At 29.1% G+C, this 12582-nt stretch overlaps 1 protein-coding gene across 1 annotated transcript; it reads right to left on the minus strand.

The window, feature by feature from the left end:
• Nucleotides 1–4517: 4517 nt before the first annotated feature.
• LOC108459879 (cytokinin riboside 5'-monophosphate phosphoribohydrolase LOG7) lies at nucleotides 4518–7212 on the minus strand. The gene is made up of 7 exons (XM_017759275.2): nucleotides 7052–7212; nucleotides 6216–6313; nucleotides 5714–5744; nucleotides 5521–5620; nucleotides 5358–5428; nucleotides 4827–4970; nucleotides 4518–4613 (listed from the first exon to the last, which is right to left on the minus strand). The coding sequence occupies exons 1-7, from the start codon at nucleotides 7157–7159 to the stop codon at nucleotides 4518–4520; spliced, it is 648 nt and encodes a 215-aa protein (XP_017614764.1). The 5' UTR covers nucleotides 7160–7212.
• Between the last annotated feature and the right edge of the window lie 5370 nt (nucleotides 7213–12582).

The raw sequence follows: 12582 nt of genomic DNA on the forward strand, positions 1-12582 counted from the left end.
ATTTAACCTATTTTGATATATATATATTTTTAAAATAATAATTTATATTTATCTTATTTAGATTTATATTATAAAAATCCAAGATACACAAGTTAAGTAGTTCACCATATTTATCCCTAAACCCTAAAAATTAAACTATAAACCCCAAACCCAACCCCTAAACCCCAACCCCTAAATCATAAACCATAAATCTTAGACCATAAACCTACACCCTAAATCTTAAATATATATTACAATGGACAAAAGTAATTAAAAAGGAATTTTATTGCTTATCTAAACTCTAAAATAAATTGATTTTTTGTCATTTTATCAAAAACTCTAACCCTTAAACCTTAATAGCCTAACCCCTAAAACCATGAACAACACTAAGACTATAACTATAAAAAAATAAACCCTAAACCACAAACTTTAAACTCTAAACCCTAAACTCAAAACTCTAATCACAAAATAATAAAACATTATATCATAAACCCTAAAACCCCAAACCATAGACATTAAACCTTAAATCCTAAAATAAAATGATTCTTTTGCGGCGTTTTCTGAAAAGCGCAGCTAATACCACTAAAGCTCCGATGCCGTTTTGGTTAACTTTTTGCGGCGTTTTTTAAAAAGCGTCACTAATGCTCGATCTATTGCGGCGATTTTTAAAAAGTGCCGCTAATGACACTAAAGCTCAACTCAACTTTTTTGTGGCATTTTTCAAAAAACGCTGCTAATGCTCGATCTTTAGCGGCGTTTTTTTGAAAGCGCCGCTAATGCTTGATATTTAGCAGCATTTTTCGAAAAGCGCCGCTAAATCTCGATCTTTCACTAATGCTTGATCTTTAGCGGCGTTTTCGGGAAAGCGCAGCTAATGCTTGATATTTAGCGGCATTTTCAGGAAAGCACCGCTAATGCTTTGAGTTTTTCGAAAAGCGCTAATTCTCGATCTATTGCGGCGTTTGTTTCATAAACGCCGCTAATGCTTGACCTTTTGCAAACGCCGCTATAACTCTAATCTTTTGCGATGTTTTCTGACTAGCGCCACTAATGTACAACTTTTGCGGCGTTTTCTGTTCAAACACCGCTAAAAGTACCTCTAAAAGCCTATTTTGCTGTAGTGAACCCTAAAAGAAAGGTGGTGCACTCGACACGCTTAAATACCAAGTCTTTCAAAGAACCAATCCTAGACATGCACTCTCATATTGTCTTTTTAATTCACCGTTGATAAATTTATTTTCCTTTGATGTCACAATTTTGAAGCTACAATAAGCTTTCACAATTTAAAGCCACAATCAAGGCCACCATAAACAGAAAATTCCCTTTGATTTGTTAAACGGCAGAATTAAATTTCTGAAACAAAATCAAGATCAAGTCTGTTGAACGACAAGATTAAATCTCGAAATAAAATTATTTAATTAAATCTTGTTTGGAAACAAAATCAAAATAAAATCTGTTAAACGGCAGGAATAAATTTCGAAACAGAATTATTTGATTAAGTCTTCTCGTTTGGAAGCAAAATCGAAATCGAAGAAAATCTGTTAAATGGCGAGAATAAATCCTGAAACAAAATTATTCAATTTAATTCTATTTTGGAAACAAAATTAAAATCGAATAAAATCTGTTAGACGGTGGGAATAAACCCCCAAAACAAAATTATTCAATTTAAATCTATTTTAGAAACTAAATTAAAATGGAATAAAATTAGTTAAACGGTGGGAATAAATCCCGAAACAGATTTTATTTAATTTTTAATTTCTCGTTTGGCAACAAAATAATAAATAGAATAAAATTTGTTGAACAGTGGGAATAAATCCTGAAATATATATTTTTTTTAATTTTAATACTCGTTTGGAAACAAAATAAAAAAAATTGAATAAAATCTGTTGAACAGCAGGAATAAATCTCGAAACAGATTTTATTCAATTTTAATACTCGTTTGGAAACAAAATAAAAAATGAAATAAAATCTGTTGAACGGCATGAATAAATTCCTGAAACAGATTTTATTTAATTTTAATTTTTTTATTTTCAAATAAAAAACTTTTTTTTTCTTTCACCTTGGTGTCTCGTTCGTCTCAGATTAGAGAAAAAAATAATAAAGGATCTGTCTTAAGATTATTGGACAAAACACATTAACGAACAAATATATTTAAATATAAATAAACAAATATTTACGTCTAAAATAAAATAAATTGAATAATTTATATTTAAATTTTCAGATACGAAAAACCAACAAATAACATAACAGAAATCAGAAAACAAAAAGAAGAATCAAGTTATACTAGATGTTGAGGCCTATTTTACACATTTTCTTTAAGACAGATTCGGCCGCTCCTACGATACTTGGAGAAACGTTGGTCGACTATCTCTCAGGATTCGACAACATGATGATCGAAGTAACAACACCTCTATAGTAATCAACGAACAAACATTACCTTTCTTTATCACCAAAATGTTGGGAAAATATGAAGAGAAAAAGAGTAGAATTTTGGAGAGCAAAATAAACTCAGTGTGAGAAAATGTTTTTCAGCAAAAAATTCTGAAGAAGCCTTAACCTTTTATAAGCATTCAATATGGAGGAATTTTAGAAATATCCATGTATTAAAGATACAAACTCTACATTAAAGGAGCAATTAAATCCATTTGATTAAAATCAAATCAAATTAATTGGAATAAAAAATTGTCAGAATATGTGTCCTTTTTTAATAAGATTTTGTGTAATTTGAATAAGATTTTGTGTAATTTGCTGAGGGAAAAAATATTTTCATGTTGGGCTAAAATATCTAAAGGCATAGCCCGACTAGTCCAAACATTTTACATCACCCATGTTGTGCGAGTGTACCCCAACCCCGATGGGTTTGGATATGCACCCGCCTACGCACAAGGCAATGTTTCAAGTTTAATCATTCAATTACTCTTCATGTGGGTTCTCATATATATACACATCTCACACTTGGTATTTAACCAAAGTGGGATCTAAGCTTTTCTTTTCCTCAACAAATATTTTCAAGTAGCTTACTTTAAGCATTAATTCTTCATTCATCAATCAATCATTTTGAGCATATGATATACCGTCAGGGGCGAAGCCAGAATTTTTTTAAGGGGGGCCGGTTGAAATTTTAATTTTTTATAGTTTATATTTTTATAATTTGTAAAGGACTAAATTGAATTTTTATAATTTTAAGGGAGGCAAAGTGCAATTTTACCTTTACTAATTTAAAATTTTTAAAAAATTTCAAGGGCCTAAAATACAATTATCTATTTTAGGGGGGCCGGGGCCCATGCCAGCCCCCCTGGCTATGCCCCTGTATACCGTTATAAATGTCTCATGGAGTAGAATATAAAACCATAATTTTATAATTCAAATCTCTACATTTACCTATTAAGAATATGCCTCAAAATTTCTAAAAATTATAATTTTTCCAAACGTTTAAATTTACTTCTCATAACATAAATTAGCATTCATACTGTGATCCCAAGAACATATCACAAACGATAATGAACAGAATGTTTCATCATTAAACATTAGGCATTAGTGTTTTGTTTTTCCTTTTTTTATCATTGTTGGTGATAAACTACTTTTCATCACATAAATTAGTGCATACCAAAAATGTCACAATCTATTAGTTAAACATTAACTTTTTTAATTATTTTGATGAATATCCGAAAACAAATGACATAAATAAATTATTTATTATTGACACTTATATTACTATTAATCTATTATCACATTTAACAATCAATGATATGATTAAAATAATATGACTTATTACTTGTCATTGAAAACATATTTTTTTATGGTATTTAAGTAGACAAAATACCATTATGAGATACACTGCAGTCTCGAAGGTGAATTAGGATATAGGTCAAACTTGTCGATTTTGAGAATGCTTCTGAATATAAGAGTGAGTGAGTAGCCCATATTAATGTAATCATCAATTTGATGTCCTAATAATAAAATTCCTTATTCTAAAAAAGACTTTTTACAAAAATAAACTAAACATTAAAACGACATTTGAGCAAATATAATCGCCACTTAAATTCCTTTGTTGTAAGGAACAAAAACAAAGTACAATGATTTAATACACATTCCCTCCTAATAATGACTTAGGAACTATTGTTCAAAACATTAAAAAAAAAAAAAAAACCAAAACAAACAAACAAACACAACTATTTCCGATATGGAGCCAAACCTTTTTTTACTTGGTTTTTCACCGACCATACAAGAAACAGCAAAAAGCAAATCCCTCTTTGTTTGTATATAATAAATCTATATTGAGACAAAAGCTTAAAGAATTAATAATTGATATGAACAAAAACTATGATTACTGAATTAATGCTGATTTCTTCACAATGGAGCCAACTGAAACTACATCTTTTGACTACGCCTTTAGGGTTCCAAACTTCCAACAAAAAGCTCCACCCGGTGCTCTCCTACTTGTACGGTATTACAACCGTATACACCCTTATATATAATTAGTAGGTAAAATCCCCACCAAAAAAAAAATGTACGTTGCCGAGACAAGATGACATGTATCAGGTGGCAACTCCGGATTCGGGCACGTAACTAAGTCTATCCACTTCATCCCATACTAATTTTGATGTTATTTCATCGTATTCCGGAACATATTCCTGTCAACATAAAAAAACCATAGTCAATGCATATGATAATGTGAATGACTTTTTTTTCCTTTTCCATTCAAAATTATTACTTGATAGAAAGAATGGTTAAGAGTACATATAATTCGTCTTCAAGTAATGCAACTTAGGATTTTTAGTCAACCCTTCAAACACGTAATCCTATTGATTTTCTTTTTGTTTGTTTGGTATTGAATAGTAGGTTACCTCTAGTTGTCTCACCAATTGCTTAGCAGTTGGGGCAGACACGATAATGCAACGTGAGATGGGCGAAATAAAGCCTTCATCTACGGCCTTATCGATGAAAGACAACAATGAATTGTAATATCCATCCACATTCAACAGACCGACCTGCAAATATGGAACATCAAGTTTTAGACATATAACATTCAACTCCATTGTGTCTAAATTATACTAATCTTGGTTTGTCTAGTTGTCTAAACATAAGACACTATACCAACACCTTCATTTGACCAACATTTATAAATTATATATTTATTTTTATAATATTTAATTAGTATGTTGCGAATCAATTCATCAAAGCATGAAGCACAAGCATCATTAGGTTATCAAATCTCATGTTATGATCCTTCCATGTGAATTCTATTGAAACACCACATGCATTGATTCTCATGGTCTTTTTCTTCCTAAACCTTCCCGATATTAATTTATCAAAAAAATCCATGTCAACTTTGGCTTAAAGAAAAATCAAATAGGGGAAAAAAACATGTTTCTTACAGGTTTGCGATGGATCCCAAGCTGAGCCCATGTAATCACTTCAAGTAGTTCTTCAAGGGTGCCATAGCCACCTAAGATTCAATAACACATTGCATAAGTTTACAAGCGAGTTTAAAGAAAAATTATGATGGAGTTAGCAGGTGGGATGTGCAAAGGAGATTACCAGGGAGGGCAATGAAGGCATCAGCCTGTCGTGCCATTTCAGCTTTTCTTTGATGCATATCAGATACAGCTCTTACTTCTCCGACTGTTTCACCAGTAATCTGCAACACATGGTCATTGTTCATTAAGATACATATATAACTGAAAGTTGGGGTATCATATTATCAGATTTCAAGGCTTCTGAAAATTTTTACCTCTCTAGGCATCAAGGTCTTTGGAATTACACTGCAAAATCCAACAATCCATCAAAACATAAATCAGTATCATTATTAAATTTAACCATCCATATGGTAAAAAGAAATACAAAACTAGAGTTTTCCCCAAGGGGAAACCAAGACTGTGGACTGACAATGTAAGGACCAAAAGGAAATCAAACAAAACTGCTTAAAAAGGATCCTTGGAAACAAAGATTTAGACTCTCTATTAGTATATACGAGATAGCCAAGTTCCAAAGGTCCATGTTGCCAACTCTTCAAAAATATAGAGAAACCTTTCACAATGTGAACCTCAACTTTCTTTATTTCTAATAAAAGTGAGGGTACATCAGTTCTTACATGGACTTCAAAATTAAACACAAAGATCATTATTGATTTCCCATATCTACATATTAAAAGGTGAAAAAAGTGATGGTTGCCTTTTAAAACATTGGCAGCAGAGAGAGAGAGAGAGAGAGAGAGAGAGAGAGAGAGAACAAACCCTAAAACATGGCGCCCACCATCATGAACGGCCTGAGAAACAAGACCCATCAATCCCACGCTTCCACCTCCATACACCAAATCAATCCTTCTCTCCACCTTCACAAAACAAATCCACAAATGGAGAAAACAATTATAAGGTGGAGTGGAAGTAAATACAAATATTTTATTATTCTAGAAATGCGAAAGGGAAGAAGAGGGTGGAAAGACTCATGATATCAATGGTAGCACGTTTGTTTCCCTTGGGAAAAAGCATGAAATTATGATCATTATTATTATAGTTTATTACAGTATTAGCATTTCATTTTCAGAGGGTTCTTAAAAAAATATATATGATCATGCAAGAACGCTGCTCAACTGACAGTAAGGTTACAGCTAACAAATCTCTCTCTCTCTCATGCTAAATAAACATATAAACCCTAAACCTTCTCTGCCGCTACAGCTAATCCCTCTCTACAACTATAATCATAAGCGCACGTCGTGGCCTTAATGGTTTCCAAGTTTCAACACCCCCCCCCCCCGGGCACTTGACTAGAAACACAAAATTAATTCATTAAAAAAAACCCAATTCATTTTTGGGATCAATAAACAAGATTGTGTAAGTTTAAGGGATGAAATGGAAGTGCTTTCTACATCTATGGAAGATGATTGCACCAAGACGAAAGAAGCCGCTTGAAACCAATGTGAAATTAGAATTTTAGTTTGAGAAAAAAAACTTGAAATTATATTAAAATTTCAGTCAACACTCTGAACAACTTGAAACGAAGAAGAAAAAGGAAAAAAGGGAGATGAATCCCGAGAAAGAGACAGGGTTGAATGTTGAAAGAAATAAATTACCAGCTCTTTGCCTAACTCCACAGCAGCTTCTTGATAACTAGCTTTCTTCCCTGAACTGCTTCCACAAAACACGCAAATTCTTTCAAACCTTGACTTAATCTCTTCCATCTCCCTTTCACGCTTTTCTTTCCAAACAAGACTATGAGGTTGAGAAATGAGAACAAGATGAGTAGTACAACCCAGTCTATAGGTTTAAATAGACGGGGGAAATTATAACAAAAATAAAATTGTTCCTTTCAGGGGTAGTGCCTCTCTTAATTAATTATTATTGTCTTTAGCTAACTTAATTCAGAGATAAGAGGGCTCATTATTATTGATTGATTAATTAATTGATTTTTTTAAAATTAAGGAAGATAGAGAAAGATTGTATGAAATTATGATTTTATTTATTTTTATTTTTATTTTTAATAAAAAATAATAAATTAAATTTTTTCTCTAACTATTCAATATTTTTAGTTAGATTTAAATTTTTTTAAATAATTTTAATTTATTATTATTTTATTAAAAGAGATAGAGATTACTTGAAATTATAATTATTTTTATTCCTTTTCTTTTGACATATCTCAAGTTTACACTCTCACCCATTACGTCCACGTGGATAGATGATACATAGTCTGTAACTTTACAATAATGTCGATAAAACCATCTGCAATTTTACATTGAATTATTAATTCTCTTACAACAACTATTTGCCTAAAGAAAATGTGTGCTACCTTATAAGGAGTCAACTTTTCATTTTAAAAGAAATTACATTCCAAACTATTTTATAAAGAGTCATGCGATTCAGCAATATTGTGCTAGGGAATAAAAGAATGGAGAGCAAAGCTGGATTTTTAGTTTGGAAAATTTCCACTTGTTATAAAATCAACTCACATGAACCATATTAATTTGGATTAAATACAACATTTGTATATTGATTTCTTTGAAGAGCAATAGGCAATAAATGTTACATGGCAAATGAAAATACCCCTGAGGAAGGGTCCAGTGTCTTTCTACTTTCAACTGACAATTGTAATGATTATACTTTTGCTTGATTTATGCTTTTTGATTGATTGACGTGATGTTATAATTATATGCTTAATACCTCTTTTGCTCCCTCTATTATAACTAAATTACTACTTTAGTACTTACACTATTTTCTTTTATCATTTTGGCCTATGTATTTTCATCTTCTATAGTTTGGTACTCCGTTCGGAGTTTTGCCATCTTTCAAAATAGTGAAAAATTGCTTTAAAATTCCTAAAACAATTCAAAATTTAAAAGATTATAAAAACTAAACATCATTATCTATTTTTGAAAATTATAAACAAATATTTTAAAAATTATATGTATTTGAGAGTTTAAAACTATAGTGTACACTATTAAGTATTTGGTTAGACAGTACCAACTTTTATTATAATAAACGGATTATTTTCATATATAATTTTTCTTTTAGATTATTTTATAATTAATTAATATTTTTATTTATTTATATAAAAATAATTTTTTTTTAAAAAGTAAGTGAATTTTTACTTTGTTCTTGAAACGTAGTTGTGTGTCATTAATTTATTTGTTTTCTAATAGAAATTTGAGTTGAGTGACCTGTATTACAAAATTAAAATACATGAACCAAATTGGTAACAAAAATAAAATATGAAGGTAAGTAGAGAGAAAAATAGTATAGATATCAAAATGATAATTTAATTATAATACGAATTAAGACATAATAATAACAATAAGAAGAAACCCAAAGCAGCTCAGAGGAGGACAAGTCATATTCTTTTTCACTTAAAAAACACCTCAAAACATATAAAGAAAACTGTTACGTGTAAGAAGTAGTAAACTTTAGATAAGAAGCTTTAACTTTTCAATTTGGAAATAGACTATAACCTTAATTACTCAACCAATTTAATATAGGAAACTAATTCCTTCAACATTTAATGATAGTGTACTGCATAACTTAAATACTTAATACTTAATTGTCTTTTTATAATAAAAATTCAAAATATATAGAGAAACAAATAAAATTTTGTATATATATTTGAAAGTACAGTTAAAGTAGCCTATTATAGTTTATATAATTTATGTTTATATGAGGTCTCTCCATTAAGGGATGATTTAGGATTTGTAATTGGTGTAAGTGTTACAAAACAGAAAATACAGTTAAAGTATTTCTTTTATATATATAAGACAATTGATTTTAGTAATTGAAATAATGTTATTTTAAAAATAATATCAAACACAAATATATGAAAGGAATGAATAATAATATAAAAACTGAACCAACTTCATCTTTGTCTATGTTACAACATCACTTAGGTCACTTTTATGTTTAAAAAAAAAAAAAAGACCTTTGATAAAGCAATGAAAAAGTAGTTTTGTGATAATGTAAATATAGTTGGTGTACTTCAAGGCCAAATTCAAAGAAAGCATTGCTACCACTTTCCAACATAAAATTATTGATGAGAGTCAAGCAACGACGGCTATGATAAAACCCCGTCTTATTCACACCTATTCTTAACAATGATTCTTTCAGTTTATTGTAAGTGGATGTGCAATTGGATGAAACAAAACTTCCAACAATCGGCAACGTTAAATTCTTCGTCATAACTAAACCTACTGTTTTCAAAACAACTTCAAGCCAATGACGTGGATGGTATTACATTCGTTACATTCTAACCGCCTTGACTTTTCACGACCGAAAAACAAACAGTATTTTGATATTTTCTCTTTATATTTAATCATTAAAATTATTAACTTAGAATTTTAATTATATAATTTTTTTATAACATGTTATATAATTAAAAAAATAAATACGATAGATTAATAAATTTTAATACAAATTTTTCTATATTGAATTAGGAAGATTGAATTTTTCATAAGAAGAAGATATTTTAAGGAAAAAGGGCATAGGCGAAGGGTGCAATGGTTCAGGAGAGCGTTAAAGAGACAAGACCGGTACTATTGGTGTAAGAGAAGATGATTGTGAAAGCTAAGAGAGACACGTTTGGGGACAAGCTGTCGGCAAAATAAGTGACGTGGATAAAGCAGAGGGTGGTTGGTATCCAAAACCATCGACGGCTTCTCTCGAGATTTTCAAAGATTTTTCAGTCCCGAGGATGGTTGGATTGACAGTTATTTTGCAGTTGGTTTCAGTTACCTTTTGCCTTAGCTATAGCTTTAGGATGGATTTACAACTGTTTAATTTATGTAATAATAGGGTTTTTTTACTAATATAGTTTAAAAAATGAAAAAATATTAAAATGGTATAGGACAAAAAATATTGACGAAAATAATATGGACTAGGGTGGTGCCGCCTATGGCAGTAGCATGATCACCTTGAGTCCCACCATTTTCTGTTAAAAAGGAAAAAATAGTTAAAAACGGAAAAAAAAAAAACAAAAAGCTGAAAAAAGGAGATTGTGTGGGTCCTAAAGGCGGCACTGGTTGTGCCTCTGGCAGAGATGGCACCGCCGCATTATAAAATTTAGATTCGAAAATTTTAAAAATACAAATAAACGGACAAAATTAGGGTTATTTGCTAAATTAATATAAAAACTAAAATAATACATTTGAAACATTATGTATTAAAATAATATAAAAAGAATAGAATAGGAAAATAGTATATTTTAAAAATAAGATATGAAAATTTTAAAAATACAAACAAAGGAACAAAATTAAGGTTATTTACTAAATTAATATAAAAAACTAAAATAATACATTTGAAACATTATGTAATAAAATAATATAAAAAATAAAATACGAAAATAATATATTTTAAAAATAAAATTGAAAATTTTAAAACTTTAAAAATACGAAAATTTTTATTTCCCAATGAATTTAATTAATTACATATTATAATATATTTTAAAATAATATTGAACAACTTATCATGTGTTTTTAATTATTATTGCATCACTGAAATTATTATTAAACAAAAATTAAATTAAATTAAAATATATTGAACAACATGTCGGGTGTATTAAATATAATATATTTTAAACCAAAATATTTTACTTATTAAATATTTTAAATTATAATAAAAATATTTGTATTTGAGTTGGATATTTTATTTTTCTAATGTAGTATAGCAAAAAATATGTTGTCGAAAAAATTATTTGCTATTTTTTTATAATTAAAAGCAATATATAAAATTTATTTTGTTAATAACTGAAATTTATTTTGAAATTGTAGGCATCGCAATGGCTATTTTAGTGCTTCTTGCTTCCCGAGTTGCTGCTTCTTCTTGCTTCCAAAACTAGATTTTATAATGGGGCGGTGCCGCCTCTGGGACCCACACAATCCCTTTTTTAACTTTTTATTTTTTTCCGTTTTTAACTATTTTTTTTCTTTTTAACAGAAAATGGTGGGACTCAGGGTGGTCATGCCACTGCCATAGGCGGCACCACCTTGGTCCATACCATTTTCGTCAATATTTTTTGCCCTATACCATTTCAGTATTTTTTTATTTTTTTAAAATTATATTAGTAAAAAACCCTTAATAATGTATCATTATTTTTATTTCAAACAATTTTTTTCCAGTGAAATCAGTGATTAATATTCCGTTTGTTTTTTTAATTTCTTCATTATTCCTAGAGATATTCAAGGAGGACTCAATACAGTAATATGAATAAATTTTGTCATTTTTCATAACAAAATTTCTTAACATAATCTCAATTTTAGCTTTTAATATTTATTTTTTGTTAATTTGATATTTATTCTTTTCAGATAAATTTAATTTTAAACATTTAAAAAATTAAAATTTTAAATAAATTTGACCTCAACTTAAAAAAAAAGAGTCAAATTTTAAACACGACAACCTATATAACAATCAACATAAACTTCATGCTATTTTTTTAAATTTATTATATTTTTAAATTTAATCTTAAATTTAAATTTAAATTATTTTTATTTTTATAATTTTGAATTATTTATTGACATGACATATGATATTATGTTAGCATAATGTGCACATGAATTGTTATGTGAATTGCCATGCTAACTACATTAAAATGTAATATTTTAGTCAATATTTCTAGTAAAAAAACCATTTTGACTCTAACATAAAACGTTTAAGGGTTAATTTGACAAAAAAGATGTAGACATAATTTATCATTATACCAAAAAATTGACATCTATTATTTATGGAAAGAGCGTGTGCTCCTTTGGTTATTGGAATTAAGAAAAGTAGACAAAAGTACTAGGAAAGTCCCTATACTTGGGGTTGGATTGCATTTCGGTCCTTCTACTAAAAAAATAGGGAAATTACCCTTATACATTTTGAAATGTGCAAACTAACCCCTTTGTTAATTTTTATATATTAAATGATGACGTTGAACATTAAATTCATGTTGAAAATTATTTTTTATGGGTAAATTATAAAAATGGTCACCCAACTATGCCTTTCATTCTATTTTGATCACCCAACTATTTTTTTTTTAATTTAGTCACTGAACTTTTTAAAATTAAATATTTCAGTCACTCTGAGGTTATGTGAGCTTTTTTTTATTGGTCTTATAACAAAATTAGCCATCTAATGTTTACACATTCTG

The sequence above is a fragment of the Gossypium arboreum genome, chromosome 4 (genome assembly GCF_025698485.1).
Source record: "Gossypium arboreum isolate Shixiya-1 chromosome 4, ASM2569848v2, whole genome shotgun sequence".
NCBI lineage: Eukaryota > Viridiplantae > Streptophyta > Magnoliopsida > Malvales > Malvaceae > Gossypium > Gossypium arboreum.

Coding starts and splice junctions, on each gene's coding strand:
- LOC108459879 (XM_017759275.2), bottom strand. CDS start 7,159: ATGGAAGAGATTAAGTCAAGGTTTGAAAGAATTTGCGTGTTTTGTGGA. Junction 6,314..7,051: donor TGGAGTTAGGCAAAGAGCTG/GTAATTTATTTC, acceptor TGTTTTGTGAAG/GTGGAGAGAAGGATTGATTT. Junction 5,621..5,713: donor AGACCTTGATGCCTAGAGAG/GTAAAAATTTTC, acceptor CATGTGTTGCAG/ATTACTGGTGAAACAGTCGG.